Here is a 23,627-nt window from a genome sequence, read left to right as displayed (position 1 = left end):
ACAACTAGTAGGATAACACATCATTTCCTGTACCTGTCATAACATGAATACAACTTGAACTTAGCAAACCACTGAAAATAGTGCATTAAAACTACACCAGCTGTAATTAGAGTGTTATTTTTTTCGATCCTAAGACAAACACCAATATATTAAGCTACATGCTGTAACAGTTCAACCAGAAAGCTTCTGATATCAACTACAGAAGTGGTTCAAAAATGTAATGGGATGGATCATTTTTCACTTACCTTGAGATTGTTCAAATTTGATATATCTGATATACTTGAAATACTGTTGTCTGATAGATCTAGATGAGTTAGTCGGAAATTTGTACTCAAATTTTCAATGTTCTGTAAAAAAAAAATATAAAAAAAATACATGTTTAGTGTTATCCTTCATTGAATCTCAAGATCCTAGGGATGATCTGATATCATGTTGGCATCTAGAATACTAGAAACTGTACTACCAAGATAAATCTTTTATAGTCAGATAGAAACAAGACAGAAATCCATCTGTTTAAAATCTGATGTAGTGATCAGCTCTTTGTTCATTATCACAGTACCTTCTTTTATTTTCATGAGTTGTCCTTTGTTCTACATATTTGTATTTTGATCTCTGTCCATGTCGCTACATCTGACTTGAGTCTCATTACTGGTAACTGTTTCACTAGCTGACCACTATATCGGATTTAATTAGATTGAGAAAGAATGTAGAATACTGGACCATCTATACATGTACAATAGATACACATTTGTCTTCAAGGCAGGGATTTAGTAAATGGCTCAGATTATTAGAATAGGACTTGGATGGCATTCCCTAACACAAAACAGCATACATGTAGTACCTACAATAAATGGCCATTGCATTGTGTCTTGCCTTGAAAACAAAACAATGACAGTACTGTGGTCACTTAAAGTGTATAAATGTATGATGTACAAACAAATACCCTGGATATACAATGTACAACACTTCTTTAATTAAGTTAAATAATTAAACATATACATGTACACCAATTAAGATAGAGGTTTTAATTAGTCTATTCTTGTCTATTCTATTGCAGAACTCATACATAGCCATCCAATGAAAGTGAAACATTAATCGCTGCTATAGTAGTCCGAGTCACTGCCGAAAATATGAAAGACAGCAATGCCACATAGGCTGGTGATAATAATCATCTTAATAGTGCTACTTAGGCTGGTCATAAAAATCATTATTATTCAACAGATGAAATCCATACTTTCATTGTCCTTGCTCATGTGAGTATTGAAATTGAATCTTTTTAAAGTACAAATTGTCTAATAACAAGACTCCTACAACTCTAATAACATGGTACATGTAGAACTAGTCATCCCTGTATTGAAAATCTTTTCTCAAAAACGATTTCTTTCAAAAGTTGAAATCCATACTGTCATCATCCTTGTACGTGTGAGTTTTGAAACTGAATCTTGTAAAAGTACATACAACATATTGCGTAATAACAAAACTCCAATGTCTGTAATAACATGGTAGTGCTAGTCACCCCTACGGAAATCTTTACAAATGTACTTGTGAACTGTACATATATCATTACAGGAGCCTTGTGGGTAGATTTCTAACAAACAAACAAAAGATTTGTAAGCACTGCACTCTGTAATATGTACACATGTATGATAGGCAGATTGCTTGCCATTACGTACCATACATACATGTACAAGTAATACTATGGAGTTGTATACATGTATATGTCACAGTGTAGCACTGAACACCAAGTTTATGAGAAACCCTCTTAAGGTTCACACTGATTGTTTTTCCTATAGTCCTGTCCTCACATGAATCAATTTAAAACCCATTCAAACTGAATGAATTCTGCTTAAAATCAGTTCAAAACTGTTTTCTGTCCCCATGAAAAAACTGAGCTACAGATTTGAATCAATAAACTAGTTTCAAACCCATTTACTTTGAATTAGTTCAAAACCAACCACTGAGGTGGTTTCGAACGGATTCAACTAAGTTGGTTTGAAACCGATTTAGTGTACATGTACATGCATGTGGGGGTAGGAGAACAGATTTTGATTTGATTTCGAACTGATTTTACTATATAATTCCACAAGTACGTACAATGTATATGTATCTGTTTGGTACTAATTTGATTTTTGACACCTACAAACATATGCCACTGAGTGTGTTATTTTCCTTTTCTTTCAGTGAATTCAGTCAAGAAGCTGTAACTCTACTGTTTCATTATGATTTCCCATATCTGTGCAACAGTACACAATGTGTTGTCATGATACCATTCCAAGATACTACCATATCTATGTTCGTACTAATTTGACTTTGATGTTCATGTACATGCATACACCATACACCATGTTCCTTTCCTTTAAAACCCAGTAGCTGTAACTCTGCTAACTCTCGAAAATACACAAAACATTTATTGGAATTAATCTGTATTAAAATTAATCTGCTTTACCTCTTGCTTTACCTCTCCTAATACTAATAGTCTTTGGATTGTATTCTCTACACAGGTTAGACATCCATTAGCATAGAATCCAGGCAATTGGGGATTTTGATTTTGACTTTGATGTATATTGAATTCAAAACTCCCACCTGCATGGATTCCAGGCTAGACATCCATATGTAAATGCACCAATAGACACCAGACAGTTTAATTATTTGTCAATATATTGCAAGTTTGCTGAACATTGATAAGTTTGATCACTAGATAATCATACAACTACGTACATACTTCTTGAAGTCCAACAACATTATTGCTATATAATTGATAGAAGTTTAAAATGAGAACAATGATTATGAGAGAGAGAGAGAGAAAGAAAGAGAGAGGGAAAGAGAGAGAGGGAGGGAGGGAGGGAGAGAGAGAGAGGGAGAGAGGAGAGAGAGAGAGAGAGAGAGAGAGAGAGAGAGAGAGAGAGGGAAAGAGAGAGAGGGAGGGAGAGAGAGAGAGAGAGAGAGAGAGAGAGAGAGAGAGAGGGAAAGAGAGAGAGGGAGAGAGAGAGAGAGAGAGAGAGAGAGAGAGAGAGAGAGAGAGAGAGAGAGAGAGAGAGAGAGAGAGAGAGAGAGAGAGAGAGAGAGAGAGAGAGAGAGAGAGAGAGAGAGATTGTTCAGCTTGCACCTCAGGGTTTTTTAATAAATCTAATTATGTGTATAAATAGAAACCAACCATTCTAATATTTACCTTCAGGATGCCAAACAGAGACATGTTTGAGTCAGTACAAAGTTTCTCCCCAAAGTAATTGTATTACATGTAGTTTGCTAACTGTGCTAGAAGTGATTGGTATATCCGAGGTCATTGGACCTGGCAATAGTCCAGTCATTGTGATGCCTGGGGAAGACTTACTTACTAACTTAGACTGGTTAATGAACTATAGACTGTCTAAACAAGGCACGCCATGGGTCTATCTCTGTCTCTATCCCCTCTTACTCTTACTTGATACAGGGCTTGGCCTACATGCAACATTTCAAATGCTGTGTGGTATTTAGCTAAGGATATAAATCCCTATTCTATTCATCTTTTTATAGTGTGATTTGGGGTGTGCTCATGTTGTGTACACTGTGTGTTCTGAGTTTTGTATTTCTGGCTGCCTGTATGTCTGTCTGTCCATCTGTCTTCCCATCCATCCCTCCCTCCCTCCCTCCCTCTCCCTCCCTCCCTCTCACCCTACCTCTGCTCCCTCTCTCTCTCTCTCTCTCTCTCTCTCTCTCTCTCTCTCTCTCTCTCTCTCTCTCTCTCTCTCTCTCTCTCTCTCTCTCTCTCTCTCTCTCTCTCTCTCTCTCTCTCTCTCTCTCTCTCTCTCTCTCTCTCTCTCTCTCTCTCTCTCTCTCTCTTTGTGTCTATATCACTCTTGATTATCATTGTCTCTCTATCTGTGTCTGCTATTGTTTGTATCCACATGTACCTGTTTGTTTCTATCTGCCTCCCTGTCTGACTCTGTATGTGTCTCTCTCTGACAATCTTCTGTGTCTGTCTGTCTGTCTGTCTGTCTGTCTGTCTGTCTGTCTGTCTGTCTGTCTGTCTCTCTGTCTGTCTTTACCTATCTGTTTGTCTCTATCTAATGCATTGTCTCTTTCTCTATATCTGTACATCTGTTACACCTATCACTATCAGGAAAACAAATTAAGGAAGCACATCTATTTCAAGACTCTTGACCTGCTTCTACTGTGACAGCATGGATATCAACAAAACTGATAGGCAGTACCATGCATGTACATGCTGATACATGCCAACAGTAATTACTCTATGCTCTATGCTCTACTAGTTTAGTGTTGGCCGACATCTTATAAGTTATGACACTAAAACTGGAACAGTGACACAACTGTATGTTTTGAGTTGATTTGTGATGACAAAAGTTCAACCTTTGTCCACACAAAATTACAGAAACCTCCTACACTGTATCTAAGAGTATTACACAAGCCTTCCACACACATCTATTACAATGATTTGAGTATGTGCCAGTTCAGTGAACCTTCACACAGATGATTTTTGTTGCCATTGACAACTAGGCATGCATATGTTGTCATGGTAATGTCAAATTTATACAAATGTATGACACCATTCCAGCTTATGTACGAAGATCACAATGCGGTATCTATTGCTTCCTCAATAAATTTTTCTATTTTTGTATTTGAAAATAAAATATTAATTTCACAAAATTGCTAAAATGCATAACAGTACAGTACACGCTTTCGTCATAAATACTAAACCCTTTTTTCACTTGTATTAAAACAAGAGTGAGTGAAGCCTGATACAGTGCCTACTTTATGTAAATCAGGTACATGTACATGTAGATGACATTTCAGGAATAATACTTCAGAGCCGAGTCCTCACGCTACTTAAATGTGAAAGTGTTTCGATAGATATCAGCATTGAATGAGTACAATTTAAGAGTGGATTTTGTCTACATGTTTGTAAGCCCTGCAATGTGAGTCACTTGTGGATTTCATTTAAGGGATATCAGCATTGAATGAGTACAATTTAAGAGTGGATTTTATCTACATGTTAGTAAGCCCTGGAATGTGAGTCACTTGTAGATTTCATTTAAGGGGTATCAGCATTGAATGAGTACAACTTAACAGTGCAGGGGTGTACAAATCAGTTTGTGAACTGGAGGTCCCTGGACCAGTACCTTACAAAATCCAGTGGTCCTGCTGAAAGAATTAGTGGTAACACTAGTTAACCTTGATGAAAGTCATTAGAAAGAGTCCCTTTATTAACATTGCCTCGTTTGATTTTATCACTTAATTTAAAATGAAATAATCTGATAGCATGGAAAGGTCTATACATTGCAAGTTTAATTTACTAGATAGACTGCCCCTTTGCTTTGGGAATACAACAAAAGATGTGAATAATCACTATTTTCTGATCGTAAAAATTCTGAAGGACAAAGAAACAGGAAAAACAAACACAGAAATGATGCAAAGGAAAAGCCAACCTCAGAGAGAAAAGAAAAGCCATCCTTGTTTGCGGTTTTTTGTCCTTGTCCTTTTTCCCCTGTGTTTTCTGCAATATGTCTATTTCAGTTTAATGTTCACTAGTATTAACAATACAGAGTATTACATCATTGTTTGTTACTTTTTGAGTTTGAAGAGTTTGATATGTACAGTGGTGTAGAGTAGAGTAGAGAAGAGATGAGTGGTTTGTGAAGTCACAAACAGTTCAGTGTCCGTAGCGCAACTTTTGTTCACCTGTAAGGAAGGCATTGTTTATTTTTCGTCAGTCAACCAATCATATTCGCTCTCTCTACCATGGAGAAGTATTTGTTTGTACACAAACAACTACAAGAAACAGGATTTTTAATTAATGACAATAAAAAGACTGACATTGATACAGATGTTGTTATTGTATGTTTCTGAAGTTTTTTGATAATAGTATATATAGTAAGCCATTTCTGAAATGTTGTCCTTGTCTGCCCCTCTTATCCAACTTGTGGTTCATGGATTAGATGTACATTGTGTAAGTAATCCAGGGACCCTTTGCAAGGAAACCATAATGTGAAAGAAGTTCAAACAAACAAAACGCTACAGAATACTAAAAAACACACAGTTGCATCATAGATGCCATTTCTCAGAAACTGACCCAGAGTGCCCCTCTTACGTCGTTTTCTTTGATCAAGTCTATTCAGACAGATTCTGTAATACTATAGTCAACACAAACCTTTTTGATACAGACAAACACAGTTACGTAATTAGAGAACCATTTCTGAGAAAAGTGCACCGCTTGCGTAAATTTTTGCTGCAAGGAAACTAACATGAATCAGTGGATTTTATCTAAGCCCTGCAATGTGAGTCACTCGTAGATTTCAGTTAAGGGGTTTAAGTTGAAATTGAAGTTACCTGTAAAATTTACTACTTCAACATACATTGTACATGTACTTATAAATCTCTGCTGTACATGATATACAATGTAATTGTTCATGGAACTCAGTCTGGCATCAGGTAACAAGATATAACAACACGTGTAACAAGACTGGGTCTTCAGCTGATTAAAGGGTCACTTAGTCTCCATGTGTCAGTGGTGACAGTCTGACTACACACATGTACATGTACTCCTCATCGCTAGGCAATAATATATTGCCTACACACTAGAAATGTCGATTAGTGTAATTATGGTGATAACCTGTGTTTTAAAGGAAGTAAGTAGGTAAAAATATACTCCTACATCATGTAGGCTACGCTGTTTACTGTGTGTCTCTTCCACAATCAGTCTCCATGTGTGTGTGTGTGTGTGGGGGGGGGGGGGGTAACTCTGTGGGTAACATTACAGGGAGGCTCCTCACAAACATTGAAACCCAGTGTGATGTGATACCAATTTTATGCAAAAAGTATACCCTTTCTAATACCAAATTGCATTTTAATTAGTCTAAGTCACGAAAAGCCAGGGCTCTCAGGTGAAGCTAGCCCAAGATCGAGTATGGCATGAACGACAAGAGTACAGATTTTTTGAAGGTAGATACACCAGGTTGAAATGCTTCTAGTGTTGACTGCATACATGTAGGCTCTCTTAATCAACGGCACTTTTGATTCACCCTACCCTTTCACATACCACCACGTCATGAAAAGTATACCTTTTCTGATACCAAACAGCATAAAAAACGACCCCTTTCGCATGAACCCTCCCCGTATTGCCATCTATCGGAATTTCCCCTGGAGTTAGTGGTGACAGCCTGACTACGTGTACATGTACATGTACAACGTACTCCTCATCGCTAGGCAATAATATATTTTCTACAAACTAGAATTGTTGATTAGTGTAATTATGGTGATAATCTGTGTTTTAAAGGAAGTAAGTAGGTAAAATACACCATATCATGTACTGATGTAGGCTACACTGTTTACTGTGAGTCAATTACAGCTGATGTACCATAAAACAATTAGTTTTTCTTTCTACATACTGGTGGTGGTACAATTACAATTTATATCAATCAGAGTTATGGTTACAATCTTTTCCATGCCATAATTAAGCTATTTTTCTCAGAATGAGACAACGTGGATTCTAATTAAATATCTATCTAGTACAAGTACAGGTACCTGTGTACCATGCAGGCTAGAGTATGTACACACACAAAACACACAGAAATAAACTAGTCTTATTTCTAATGGTGCTCTTATTTATATATGCAAGCTAAAGTACATACACACACCTATAGACATTGTATTTACGAGATCTATTTTACATGTTATGGTACATGTACAAATAGGAGTACTATCCTGATATTTTGCATACTGGAGTACATGAAAACACACTTCTAGACTATTGTATATTGTGTGTCATGTGCACGTAGTAGTAGTAGTGCCCTTGTATTTAAGTAGGCTAAAGTACATACTGAAAACATACTTCTAGACCTTGTGGCTGTCCAGTACAAACAGAGGTATCCTTGTACATGTATGTATGATTGTGAGCAGGTTAGAGTACATGTGGAAATCACAATCTAAGCATCCACCTAAGATGATTGACATCGCCACTGCCATGCTAAGATTACACATGGAAACAAGAGTCTTACTTCTAATCTCCTGTTAAAATTATGGCTATGGCAACAATCACACCATAAGTTGAGATTTGTGATATGGTGTTTGTTTTGGTCTTCATAACTACACCACAGTAAGTTGTTTGTAACAGAATCAATCACAAGTACTCACTCTGTAATTTTCCCTCCCTGTGCTATGCCTTCTCAGACACGTACACTTTGTTTACTAACAGGAGATGGTCAAGTTGCCATAGTAACAATACACAAGGTCTTCTATAGATGCACAAGAACATGCATTTGATATGACTAATAAATAAATACACTTTTTGGACAATTTAATAAAATTACAAACTCTTTGACCGGCTATTGTAACCGTACTTGGTAGGTTGGCAATATCCCAAGTCTTTTGTTCTTAAACTACTTGAAGTTAAAGGCCAATGATTCAGTCCCAGGTTCTCATATTAATGTTACGGTATCTTATCAGTATAGATCTGTGTGGATGACTTGTACATACCTAGGATCATTCTTTTGTTCAGGACCAAAGTTTCTATATCTCTAACAAATCCTGTTTTTCACACCAAAATTTGAACTTCAGTCTGAACTGGGCCTTTAAGTTTAGACATTCAACAAAATAATGGTTCAGGTAAAATTTGTAAAAAGTTATCTTTATTATCTTTGGAATGCTGTAAGCTAATTTGTGCAAACATTCCATTCTGTTCATAAATTTAATATCCTTAAATTTATTAACTTTCAAAAGTTTGCTTGTAACATTTGAGTCTGACGTTTTATCAAACTTGGCAAGATCACTAAATTCTCGCCAAAAAAACAAAAAAACAAAACTACATTACTTTGACAGCATCAGCCCAGAACCCATACTTTATTACTACGTGTATAATACAATGAAAGACAAACTCAGGCTAACACACAGGCAAAATATTAAACAACACGGCAATGTAACCTTTACTGACATTTTATTAGATGGAAATGCTGTACACAATTGGTCACAAATGATTGTTAATTTAACACAAGCAGCCTGGAACCGAAGCTAAATTACTACTGCAGGACATGCCATATACTGCAACAGGGAAGCACGTATTTGGGTTGACAAAGAACCAAAATAACAACGCGACGCGGAAAAATAGCCACAGGCAACTCTATTAGTACAAGTGAACCTACTCATGATGGGATTTACCGCCTAACATTACACATGTATATTAAAGACATGGCTTTCGATAAAACCTCAAATGAGTGTTTTATTGTTGAACAGAGTAACTAGCAAGCCTTGGAAAGATGCCAGCAGTGAGTGCCATTTCATTTATAGTCAAAGCTTACTATGGTTTGTTACACACACACACACACACACACACACACACACACACACACACACACACACATGCACACACGCACGCACGCACGCACGCACGCACACACACACACACACACACACACACACACACACACACACACACACACACACACACTGGGACTATGTTGTGAACAACAAGTTTTACTCCATTAGAAAAAAAATCATGCATCAGTTAGACTACTAGTGGCTATCCGTGGCTCTTGTGGTGAAGAGAGATCTTGTGATTTGAACTTGAAGCCATTGATACAAATGTAGCATCTTGACTATGTACCCATACATGGTATTTGTGAGAAAGAACATTGGAATATACCATTGTTAAGCAGTTTTTGCAAGGCAGTTTTTGATAATATCTGGACAATTCCTTGAGCTTCAGAAAATAAATGTTTTACTTTGTGTTTCTTTGTTTGGTGTAGGTTTGCTGTGATAGCAGTGAGTATACATGTACAACCATTGATAAGCACTCTTGTGTATTTACATGTATGCACAATGTACCACATAACAGATGATCTATGAAGTGACAGTTTGCCTAACAAATAGGTTATTTAATTTTTTAGCTTTTTATCAACTAAAACGTAATGCCTAGTCATAAATATTGCATTTATCTGCTACTCTCATAAAATAAATGGCTAAAGTTAACAGAGAATAATTGTAAATTATTTATATAGTTTCTTCAATCCCTGATTCATGTTAGTTTCCTTGCAGCAAAAATGTACGCAAGCGGTGCACTTTTCTCAGAAATGGTTCTCTAATTACGTAACTGTGTTTGTCTGTATCAAAAAGGTTTGTGTTGACTATAGTATTACAGAATCTGTCTGAATAGACTTGATCAAAGAAAATGACGTAAGAGGGGCACTCTGGGTCAGTTTCTGAGAAATGGCATCTATGATGCAACTGTGTGTTTCTTAGTATTCTGTAGCGGTTTTTTGTTTGAACTTCTTTCACATTATGGTTCCTTGCAAAGGGTCCCTGGATAACTTACACAATGTACATCTAATCCATGAACCACAAGTTGGATAAGAGGGGCAGATAAGGACAACAGCTCAGTAATGGCTTACTATATATACTATTATCAAAAAACTTCAGAAACATACAATAACAACATCTGTATCAATGTCAGTCTTTTTATTGTCATTAATTAAAAATCCTGTTTCTTGTAGTTGTTTGTGTACACAAACAAATACCTCTCCATCGTAGAGAGAGCGAATATGATTGGTTGACTGATGAAAAATAAACAATGCCTTCCTTACAGGTGAACAAAAGTTGCGCTACGGACACTGAACTGTTTGTGACTTCACAAACCACTCATCTCTATTCTACTCTACTCTACACCACTGTACATATCAAACTCTTCAAACTCAAAAAGTAACAAACAATGATGTAATACTCTGTATTGTTAATACTAGTGAACATTAAACTGAAATAGACATATTGCAGAAAACACAGGGGAAAAAGGACAAGGACAAAAAAATGCGAACAAGGATGGCTTTTCTTTTCTCTCTGAGGTTAGCTTTTCCTTTCCATCATTTCTGTGTTTGTTTTTCCTGTTTCTTTGTCCTTCAGAATTTTTACGATCAGAAAATAGTGATTAATCACATCTTTTGTTGTATTCCCAAAGCAAAGGGCAGTCTATCTAGTAAATTAAACTTGCAATGTATAAACCATTCCATGCTATCAGATTATTTCATTTTAAATTAAGTGATAAAATCAAACGAGGCAATGTTAATAAAGGGACTCTTTCTAATGACTTTCATCAAGGTTAACTAGTGTTAATATATTTATACTGACTGAAAACCATTACAACAGTTACTATAAATTATCAACTGTGGCTTCGAGAACAACATAAATAACTTACCCATCCTAAGGGTAAGAAAAACACTTGAAAAGTATATGTAACTGTTCAAAATCAATACAATAGGTACAAACCGTACATTGTAAATATTTGTACCATCAGCTTTCTTTTTAGGTCAATTTCTCAAACATGAAGAATGTTTGGTAAAGTAACTTGACAAGCTAACTGAGAACTGCTTGTCACTTTTTTGTATTGTTTAAATGGAATATATTGGGGTGAGCCATAACAGGTGGTTTTATCATGAAATGTGCCTTCAAAAACAAACTGTTTAAATGTTCATGAATTTTATTCAAAAACTCCAACACATTCTCAGTTTAAAAAAGGAAGGAGAAAAAATCAGGAGTCACTTATTTTTTTATATGATAGATGTCAAAATTTATAAAATTTAGCCTATTTTAGAATCCAATATGGCCAACGAACATGTTAACGCTACATGGGAAAATAAAACAGTCAACCTCCTTGAAAACAAGATGGTGGACGTCAAAGTTTCTTTCAAGTTTTGTTATTTGGAAGGGATCAGAAGAAAATTTCCACATGGCAAAGTTTGAAGAGATTTTAATAACTTTGATTTTCTTGAAGTTAAAACTATGTAACACTTTGAAAATCACAAAAAGTAAAATTCCTCTGTCACGATAGGAGTTAAGGTTGTCTAATACCATGCAGTTGTTTGTCTACGAAACCAGTTTATTGTTTACTACATTGTTCTTAGGCAAAGTTGTTTGGTTTTGGTTATCTGACCTCACCTAGTATTTCATGCCAACCATAAACTTTTTTTTACGTATTCAGGAAAAATAACAATAAATCGTGAAAATCGCGAAGTCTCACTAGAAATAGCGGGTGCGGAAACTGACATCAACTTAAAAAAGACAATATAAAACTATTCTTCCAATCTGTAATGGCTGTACATCTGATAGGAAGAAATAAACAACACAAAACAATTTGGAAAACAATGGAAAACCTGAACTAGACACTCACACATGAAAAAAATATATATAATAAAATAAAAATCTACATGTACCTACATGTACCAAACCTATTTTTAAACTGAATGTAATTGGAACTACACAATTTTCTTTTTACGCCTTATTGTACACAATATTGCAAATTTACAAAGAAAGAGCATGATGTCATCATTATTTCGGTACCTCTTACTCTCAAAATAATGGATTGTGACCTTTTATCGTTGTTAAAATTCTTCACCTACCTACCTACCCTAGTTTTGGAAAGCAGGTTATCAGCGTCACAAGTGATATTACATGGTTGTGGACTACTTCAGGCTGGTTCATAATTTGTTATACAACTGGACCTGCACATAGAAATGTCAGTTTGAAGACCCATAAAACACACTGTTGTAACTTGGATATACTGAAGGACCTCTAAATTTGAATTAGGAAGAAATATAGTCTGTTTCACTACAATTTGATGGTTTGTTTTATTAACCAATTAATTTAGATGTGTAATTCTAAAGTGATGGCGGAATTTCGTTTGCGGTACTATCATCCATTATGCTAGTGTTATTAAAAGTTCCTGGTGCTGGCCAACAGTGAAGTGGTTTAACTCAAGCCCATACAAAATATTTACAGCCAGTTTCACAAAGAAGTCCGGAGTGTATGTTTTATGCATTTACTCATTAAGTACACACAAAAATGTCTTTGGATGAGACAAACAACAAAAGGTACCGAAGTACTTTGCAAGTAGATACTAGAACAACATTGAGATAACTCCATTACTACAGCATAGGGTAGTCAAGGTAAACCAAAGAGTCACATGGAAACACAGGGAGTCCAATTACTATGTTTATGTTGGTTTAACAATGTGTCTGTGTTTGCTTCCTCATCCAAATGTCCCAGTGATTTAGGTACTTTGGCTTTGTGTAGCCTTCTAAATATCTAATGTGTACTTTATACGACCAAACATACAGCATGTACAAATGTACATGTATGTGGTTTCAATAACATGACTTTCTGCACTGGATACATATCAGTGTTGCTGGAGATTAATACCTCAATTGGACAAGGATTATTATCACATCATGTAGCCAAGACAAATGTCAGCTCCCTCATTCCAACCCCAATGAAAACTCACTCTTATCTCATTCCCCTCCCTCACCATCCAATTCCCTCTCCCACTCCTGCTAACCTCAGTCCCACTCCCAATCCAACTACCATCCCACTCCTATCACAACCAATGTTTTTGCCAAGGGCAGTAAGTAGGTCACAGACAGTGGAGAACATAGTAAAATCAAACCGGGTTCCCATGTCATTTTACCTGGGTTCCCAAACAAAATTACCATAGACTCTATGGGGAAACACTACACCATTTTTACCCCTTGTCCCCCTTTCTGTTACCAGGTGTGCCCTACCTAAAGCAAAAACACTGACAACCCCATTCCTTACCCCATTCTAACCCTAAACCCAATTTGGTAAAATAATAGTTACACTTGAACTTTAGTCCTATAAACCAGGATATTGTTGACAGTTATATTACCTGTGAATATAACAATGTAACCCCTACTCATCTCCACTCTACTTCACCTTGTTGGTATTACAGTTGTACTTGAACTTTGAAATGGATCTTCTGATACCATCGCCATGATTTATATCATATGCTGATAGCACCCAACCCCTATGGTATCAATCACACTTATATTTGAACTTTGTAATGAATATTCAAATGACATAAGCCCACCATTACTGTTAGCAAGAAACACCATCACCATTGGGTACATGCTTTCAGGAACACATTAACGACCAACAACTTTTGTTAGCAATCTGAACCTCTGATAAAGTGACAGTCAGTATACATGTAGCGATCACTAGGTATGACATGAGAGTGTCAAAACCTTGAACAAAGAAGCCTAATCGCATAGATGTATGTTGAAGGAAGCGAAATACATCCATCAGAGGAAATCCAACTTACTTTGGGATGCAAGCATTGACATCGCGATGTACTCCAATTTGCCAACTCATTTAACATGTCATGAGTAAGGCACATAATGACAGCCCATTATAACAACATGTCACCCTCCCCAATGATATTTCAGCAAAAATGTGGAATTCGCTTCTGAAAAATATTTTTACTGTGAATAACACTAACAATGAACTCAAGAGTCCATGAACATTCATTTTGACATAACTCTCAGTGACAACACAGCTTCATAAAACGTCACTCATCGTAATATAACATCTACTCTTGTTTGTAGATTAGAAAAAAAAATATCAATCATATTGAAATCATAAATAACTCTTGGTAGTATTCTGAGAATTTGCATCACTTTTCTGTATACATGTGGTATGTATCCATGGTATAAAGCAATTATAACTTTACACCACTGTGACCAAACACTATAATTATCTAGAAGGTTCTGGAACAATTCCAAAAACACTGTGGTCAGGGTCACTAATAGAACAATGCTGGATAATTGGTACTGTTACTTTTTTTATTAGTATTACCTTCCTTGATTGTAGTATTGTGAGGGAATGCTTGTGATGACAACAACTTCATTAACAAGAAACGTTAGAATCAACAATTAACTGTTCCAGCCTCTCGGGTAATCTTATTAATGGAGTAAGAAAATAGTTAACATACAATGTAATTAATGGGCTGCACTTACCATTAAAAACAAGTATTTATAGTAACCTTTTGATAAACATACTTTATCATGTGTTTTGGTGATGACTGATGCCCTACAAGTTCAACTATTACACTACAGGTGTACTGTATGCCATGAGTGGTGATGACTGAAGCCCTATGAGCATACTGTATGGAGTGGTGATGACTGAAGCCCTACAAGTGTTCTGTATGGAGTAGTGATGACTGAAGCCATACAAGTGTACTGTATGGAGTAGTGATGACTGAAGTCCTACAAGTGTACTGTATGGAGTGGTGATGACTGAAGCTCTACAAGTGTACTGTATGGAGTAGTGATGACTGTCGTGGGAAAATGAAGTTATTAACTTATTTGCTTGACTGACACCATCCCATTTCAGAATAATTATAGGATATTGACTTATCAAAGTATCTGGGTGTAGTCAGAGTCATTGTACCATTGAGTACAGGCTAGAGCAGGTACAGTGTGATAGCGCAGTTGTTCTGTGAATAACCACTAACTACAACTCAACCAACAGAGGACTAAAGCAAACTACAAATGTCCATGTACTGTAAATCAATATGGACCTATGGTTCAAATCACTTCTACTTTATCCAGCTTTGCATTGACAATTTTAGAAATGATCTCATACCTCGCTTTCTGACTGAGTGACTGAACTAAAAATGACCAACAGCAACAAAAATGGACATTATCAAAACATCAATATTTACTTGAAAGCTTCACAAACATGAAAATATCAAGTTTCTAACAAATGGGACTCTTTCTATAAGAAGTCAATAAGAAACTGATCGACTTCTACAAACTGGTTGTTTGTGTTTTTCTGGGAGGGTGCAGTGGAGCAGTTGATTATACCTCATAAAAGTTTTACAGTGTTGACATAACACAGTGCATTTAAGTAATGAAGATTTAGAAAAGTCACACAGTGAATAGAATCCCATTGAAAATTTTCTTTGAAGTAGACGGGTACATACTAGTCTGGTGGGCACTCCCTGAGTGCACCTGTCTCATCGATGATGATGATGGACCGTGGTGTTTGGTTCACTAAGTCCAGTAACCAATAAATTACCTGTCTTTTATCTGTCTAGTCTTAACCTTTGAAGTAGATGGCAAAAATCTGGTTTGAATAGGAGTTGTTTCTGGCCCATTGGTTCATGAGCTAACTTCTTGTTCATTAAAACAGTACCTTTTTGGTGCGGGGAGGTGAAATTTTTCCTCTTTCTAACAGGAGGGTATTTGTAGAATAGAAATTGCTACTTGACTCCATTTTTTATCGTAGAAAAGTTACCTTATTGGAATCTAGTTGAAGTGAGGGTATTTGTTTATACACAAGAAACTACAGGGATTATACAAATTACAATACTCTACTGCAAATTTGGTAAAGTTTGACAACTTCTGACAATGATGCTACTATACAGCCAATAGCTAGAAATGTGCATGTCTTCAGAGATCCGCAATTCCTTGAGCAGACTGTCAACTAAAATCATGACAGTGCTTGTGACTTGCAATTACTAAGGTCATACTTGTATGAAGATTTTAGCATTCAGTGTCTTGGGTAAAACTTATCAATCAAGAATACCAACCAATGACTGACTATACTTCAATTAGCTGAACCATGATAGATTACTATTATTATCACAATTCTCATTGCCTGAAATAGAACTTTACCACCTACGTACGTGCATCATAAAAAATAACACCTGGGTGACAACATGACTTCAATTCCCCTCCATGTGCTACAATGAATATACTTTATAGGTGTATGAGAATTGGCTGACCTGCTTGTTCTATTTTGACCTTCTAGCATGAGGTAAACTACCCTACATGTGTGGTACTGAGACTTTTTTGGCGATTTCACTAATCTGTACGTGGCTCTCTAACACATGTATGATCAACATAGTTCTAACAATGACTGTTACATGTAGTTCACAAGAGGATTGTTCTACTATTTTGTATACACTGCTATTTGAGCAAACTTATCCACCTATTCTCCATTCACGTCATCACATGATAAAATATCAGTTTTCAAATGACATTTTCTTTCATGAAATAGCTTAGCTTTGATGTCTCTAGCTTTAATATCAGGAAAGGAATGCACCATCAGTGTTCTCTCCAGAACAGATGGCACGGATGGCAGCCAATTTGCATGATAATTTACATATCAATAGTATAGACATTTGCATATGATCTGCATTAATATATGCATATCTCCAACACTGAAACACACTCTGACATGTGTCTCTGAATGTTCTCAATCATCCAGGTACAATATATGAAGATAATAATGCAAGTACATGTGATTACAACCTGTCCTACTGGACTTGCTGTGTTTTGAGTGGCAACAGTTTAACGTCTTATCCCAGATGCTTCCTCTGGCCGACAGATGGTTTACTGACAGGTGGTTGGTGACAAACGACGGAGTAGAATTGTCTTAGGATAATAAGAACCTTTGAGGAATTTTACCAACAACGGTGATGTACATGCACCCACCAAATTATGACACAGTCCTCCTCCCTTCATCTGACATGCTTACAATACCCACTACTTACAATACCCACTACATGCACACGTCATGAAAATTGGGATCAGCCATTTCTCTTCCTGTAGAACTTACGACATTGTAACTATAGTATGTCAGTCAAACATTACTAATGTTCAAGGATGACAGAACACATTTGAAGCATAGCAGAAACCTGCCAAGCATGGCAACCTAGGTGGCAAGGATGATGCCAGCTTTCCAAAGTGACGGGAAGACAATGTCCATCTCCGTACTGGAGTAATTTTTTCATGTGATTTTGTTTCTATGACAAAGGTAAAGTGGCAAGAATATTCCACAAGAGTTCTGAACAGATTGCAAAACCTCAATTGAGAATCAAACCTTCAGTCCAGTATACCATAAAATGGATAAAGCTCACTTTCTACAATGTAGGTAAGAATATCACACAAGAACTTTGTACCTGAAACATTAGCTGAGAATCTAAGCTTCAATCCAATTGATCATCAAATGGATAACAGCTCAGTATCTAAGCAACAGGTATCCAAATCCTTACCTAAGAATCAAAGCTTCGATCCATTTGACCAGACATGCTTAGTTTCTAAGCTGACTGTTACTTTGTTTCTTGGGTGTACTGGACATTGATTGACTCTGGCAGCTGTGCTTTGCCTGAATGAAAACAAGCAGGTATGGTATTGACTGTTAGAAAGTATCTTACCTTTATACTGTTTCCTGACAGGTTTAGCCATTCAAGATCAAAGAGTTCCCTTAGACCTTCAATGAACTGTATACTATTGTTGGGTAGATTGAGGACTCTCAGAGTACGTAGCCTGGCCACTCCATTCATACGCACCAAGCGATTGTTGGCTATTGACAACTGTAAAATACAATATTAGATGAAATTAGAAGACCATTTGACTTCATCCATCCCACTGGCAAGTGTTTTACAGACTCACGTACTGGTTCACAGTGTGTTGTCGAAACCCAAACCCCCATTGTTGGCTGTAACAATACATTTGTACTTTATGTTGTGAGAAAAATGGTCATGAACCATTCATGATATTTAGGTATACAAAAATGTTCCTATTCATGATTCTCACCATTACGGATGTCCTATTTTCTTGTACTACATTATGGTCATAAAACATAGCTCTAAAAATTTAGAGGGGTAATAGCAGCCGTAGGCAAACCACATCGTTGATTTGGACAAATCTTCATGAACTTTTCAGTGGCGTTTTTGCAAAGGATTTGGGTATCTTTCATCTAAGAACTAAACCTAATTATGATGATAATAATAATAATAATAATAATCTTTATTCATCCAAATAAATTCTAAAATTTGTTGAAAAGCAGCAGCACCCTAGTGCCCTCGTGTTAAAAGAAGCACCAGGAAACCAGAGTAACCAAGGAAAACGTGCTTTGTTTAGCAAGGTCAAACTGAGCATCACCCTTCTTACATACATGTACATGTACAGACCTGGTCAAATTTTAATCAAACACAGCCGACACTTGACAGGTTTGAACACAGACCGCAGGGGTAAGAAGCCGACAAGCTAACCACTTGGTCACACACAACCTAAAAATCTAACATAAATTCTATTCTGTGTTTCTGTTTTGGGTATGGAGTAGATACATTTGTACAATACAATTGTACTTGAAGTCTCTACTCACTGTACCCAATCAAAGTCAAAGGTGTAACGCTAAGGGTGGAAAGTAGGTACAAACCACTTCAAATTCATACAAGACTGCCAATCAAAGTCAACAGTGTAATTATACAAATGAAACTACAACAATGTATATACACTTTCTTGAATTTCACACTCTTTTCTCTGTAGTTACTGTAATACTGTATATTATATATATATATATATATATATATATATATATATATATATATATATATATATATATATATATATATATATATATATATATATATATATATATATATATATATATATATATATATATATATATATATCATTATACCTGGTATATGTATATACACTTCATAACTATAACATTTATGAATATACTTGCTTATATCATGCTGATGAAGAGTGCACTATGTTTATTAGGAGACCCAACTTTTCTGGCTACCTATACCTACCACACTGATCACACTAAAACTTACAAATGTATTAGTAAAAGTAGCATTTAGCTACGGTCTGGAATAAACATTTTACTTCATATTTGCCAAATCTAATTATTAGATTCTAAAGGTCTGTAGATGACATATTTGACACTATTTTAATTAGTTGCAGCAACTAATAGTATAATTAAATTTGATGGAGAGTGCACTATTTTTACCAAAGATTTTATGTACATAATTGCTTTTTCATTTTGATATTGTTCTCTACATGTATATGTACCAAAAGGGTCAGAAGACTGTCTCCATTACTTGTTTACACTATATTGATGGATTTCTGGCCTGAAGGAATGGCAAACAATTCTAAAAAGATACAGTAACTTCTTTGTCATGTAGTTCTATGTGTCAAACTACAAACAACAATAATAGCCATGACTGATTTTAATCTGATTTGGCAACACTTTCATATTTGCATGAACTTTTTGTTATGTTTACTCCCAACCTTCAATGACTGGCAGCCATATATCACAGGAAGAAGAGAACATAAAGGACTATGCAAATTTATCAATTCATTCTTGACCTTCACAGACTGAGAACCATATATAATTACTGCAGATGAAGAGACATGAAAGGACCCCATACATGTAAACTCATCTAACCTTTATTATAGCTAGGACTGTTATGGAAGAATACTACATACAGGACCATGCAAACTCATGAGTTCCTACCCCAACCTTCACTGACTATTAGATAGGAAGAACCAAAACTATATAGTATATATCAAGAAAGAAAAGAACCTACAGGACCATATACAAATGTAAACTCATGTGTTTATTCCTTGGCCTTCACTTCCTAGGGCTATGTATTACGGAAGAATAGAAGCTATTTGAGAGCTATGTACTGAGGTGAATGAATATTGAAATGAATGACAGCAAACAAAACATAACATTGACCTCTGTCCAGGACACACTAAAAGGTATATGTGGTGAGATTGCAATGTATTATAAACTTAACCCTACAGCGATATAATCCTATGCATTGTGATATTATCAACAATAAAGTTCACATCATGTCAACTGTATTACCTCTACCCTGTGCTTAATGAGTAAACAACTGTGGATATGAACACTGTGACACACACGCATGCACGCACATGCACACGCACACACACACACACACACACACACACACACACACACACACACACACACACACACACACACACGGATACACATCAGTATTTTTGCTAAGGTTGTGGAACACCACTAAGAGAAAAGGAGAAATATGATAAACCTGGCATATTGTTTCCAATACATTAAATTGTACTTGTAGAAGTTGTAATAACTTTGGTGGGAAACATCAGTAAATGACAGGGGGACTCAGGTAGATTTAATTTACCTGCTTACCACCCTTTACAAAAACACCGGTAGGGTACCCTGGTAAAATTACCAGGGAACTCAGGTAGATTTTACCTGCTTACCACCTTTCACAAAAACACTGGTAGGGAACCTTGGTAAAATGATTGGAGAACTCAGGTAAATTTTACTTACAATGTACTTACTATCCCTAAAAAAACACTGTAGTAAAGTGACAGGGGAACTCAGGTAAATTTTACCTGCTTACAACCAATAACAAAAACACTACACATCAAACACACAAATACACCATCTACATGTATTGTACGTTCCTTTATTCTTTGGACTGACCTCAAGAATCATAACTTTTTACATCTACAAGTATCTTGATTTTCATAATATTCAGATGATGTAATCAAGTTTGGTTTTTTGGGGGGGGTTTTACATTGCAGATTCTACAATGTAAGTAAAAATGAATTTTTAAACAAAACACAATTTTGGAAATGGGCAGCCTCTATTCACTTTTATCTCTCTTTTTTTTCCCAATATCTGTCTGTCATCATACAAAACACTAACATATATGAATTCATGTACAGTACTGCCTGGTAAGAATTGTATGTTCATTGACAGAATGATTTTTTATAAGCACATTAAATTGTACTATACACTCTTATGATTTAGTAAATGTTTGCCACAAATTTATCAAACACACGTCATAATTCCTATTGTTCACATACCTACATGTATTTATAAATACTGTAACCAGTGTGCCCTCTAAGCCAATTTGACATGCCACTGACGCACACAATTTCTAGTGACGCATCAAGATTTGGTTTTCCCCTATCTATTACTATGTGGTGACTCACAACAAATGCCAGTTTTTTTACATTTTGACTGACATTCACAATAACAAAATTTGGCTATCATTAGAGGGCTCATCGACTGTAACTATTATTTGATATTGTCATTAGATGTTATTCCCCAATATTTGTATTCATTCAGCTAAAGTGACCTATAAGGGGTCTTTGTCACTACGAGACGCTGGATGAGTAGTGACAAAACCCTTACGTCACAAGTATGTTCCAGCTGAATAAAGAAATACATTGGAGAATATTAATTATACCAGCACCATGCAGTAATATCACAGAAACACTGGGGAAACTAAGGGCGATTTTGAATGTTTATTTCAAACACAGCAGAACCAGTGACGTAGACACGCATTGTCATGACATACATATAGAACAACCAACTTGGCTTGTGCACGGAATAATGTCTGTTACTGACAAAGTTTTAATTTGCTTGTCTCTGTAACTGTTATATCATATAAATCAATCAATTTATAATTTTAAATCATCAGTTTTGATAGAATTACCTACATTTGTATATATGTATTGTAGTTCTGAGGCGATGTACATTGTATATATCCTTACTGTAGTATGAAAACAGCTTGAATATCGGCTAGTTTCACAGTATATGCACCTGGTTTATTTACTATATATCACATGCCTGTTATATACTGTCTAATACTGTTATTTACTCATTGACAAGGTCTCAATTAACATTGTAAGTCACTGCTCTAATTACAGCATCCATCTAAATAAATGAGAACCTAATGATACACATGACGTCAACCCAAACTACCTGGTGAAATCAAACCAAGTACCTGTACAATTAAGTGGTTAAAAATAGCAAGAATCTAAACTCGGCCAACTACTATTCTTTATTATTCACACCAAAGTATCATATACTACTGGCATCAGGTGTTGTGTTAGTTTATTGTGGTCTGTGACTGTGTTACTCTGTGACACTTTCATCCAATCTCAGATACCCGAGTCAGTATAGAGTTTAAACAAATCACAAGGCTATTTTCTCTTTTCTTTTTGTCAGACAGAGGTTAGATTTACTACTAGTAGGAGTAGTAGTAGTAGTAGTAGATGCGGGTAGGACACTGGCATAGTGCCAAACACCAGGTGAGTGTGTACTTCACTAGGAACGTGTCACGCAGCATTTCATATGAAAATCTGGACTCCAGCCAAGTGCCGCATCAGTCAAGAACATGTCTGTGATAATCAACCCATTACAACCTTCAATACCGGGTGATGAGACATCTGTTGTTTGCCAGTAGACTGGGGAACTGCCAAACACTATTTGTTGCTTGTTAGTATTGGTATATTTATCATACATACATACACACACACAAACTAGGTATGTTTAAAAGTCCTTCACTCCCAAGTCTGTGTGTCACTGTTGTCCACAAATTGTTCTCTCTCTCTCCCTCTGTCATTGTTCTGCTCAGTATGTGATTAATGATAAACTGGTTTGCAATCTCCCAATTATACTCCTCAATCAAGACTAATGGTGCGAAAATAGATTTACGAAATACGCCCCAAAAGAAACTTTACAACAATAAAACAGTTGAACCATTCCCTGTGTACATTGAATTCACTCGCCTGTAAGTACGGTTCTTGATTATGAATGATGTAAACTTAATATGCACAAAGTAAATACAGTTTACTTAAGAAAATACACTCACAAAAATGAGACACTGTATTCTATTTTAAGACCTATCATCATTCAAACTTGAAGTAGTGAAGTGTGCACATGCAGGTGAGATTTTCACTTGTATGTAGGATGTGGTCATACAGGTATATCAGATGATATTTCATGAGACTTGGCACAAGTCCAATTTGGCAGACGAAAACAACGCTGACTAACAGTTTCATACTGCCACACAAAGGCAAAGGTAGCAAAGATCACGTAGCTTTGCCATGAACTCTATGACGACCAATAAACACAAAAATCCAAACGCTTCACATATCGGTCACCTTTCAGACAACTTTGACTAGATGGTTGAGTGCATTTCCTCGTGTTACTATTGTACAATGTACTTTTGCATCATATTGGTGGTACGC

At 36.1% G+C, this 23,627-nt stretch overlaps 1 protein-coding gene across 1 annotated transcript in view; it reads right to left on the bottom strand.

Annotated features, from left to right (window-relative positions):
- Positions 1–23,627, bottom strand: part of LOC144433219 (uncharacterized) — a 60,788-nt gene that overhangs the window by 27,802 nt on the left and 9,359 nt on the right. The window contains exons 3-4 of the mRNA XM_078121528.1: positions 17,990–18,148; positions 246–347 (exon numbers count right to left, since the gene is read on the bottom strand). Coding sequence (XP_077977654.1) covers positions 246–347; positions 17,990–18,148 — 261 coding nt within the window. The remainder of the gene's footprint in view (positions 1–245; positions 348–17,989; positions 18,149–23,627) is intronic.

This window comes from Glandiceps talaboti, chromosome 3, assembly GCF_964340395.1.
Source record: "Glandiceps talaboti chromosome 3, keGlaTala1.1, whole genome shotgun sequence".
NCBI classification, from domain to species: Eukaryota; Metazoa; Hemichordata; class Enteropneusta; family Spengelidae; genus Glandiceps; species Glandiceps talaboti.
This window is presented reverse-complemented; position numbering and strand designations above follow the sequence as displayed.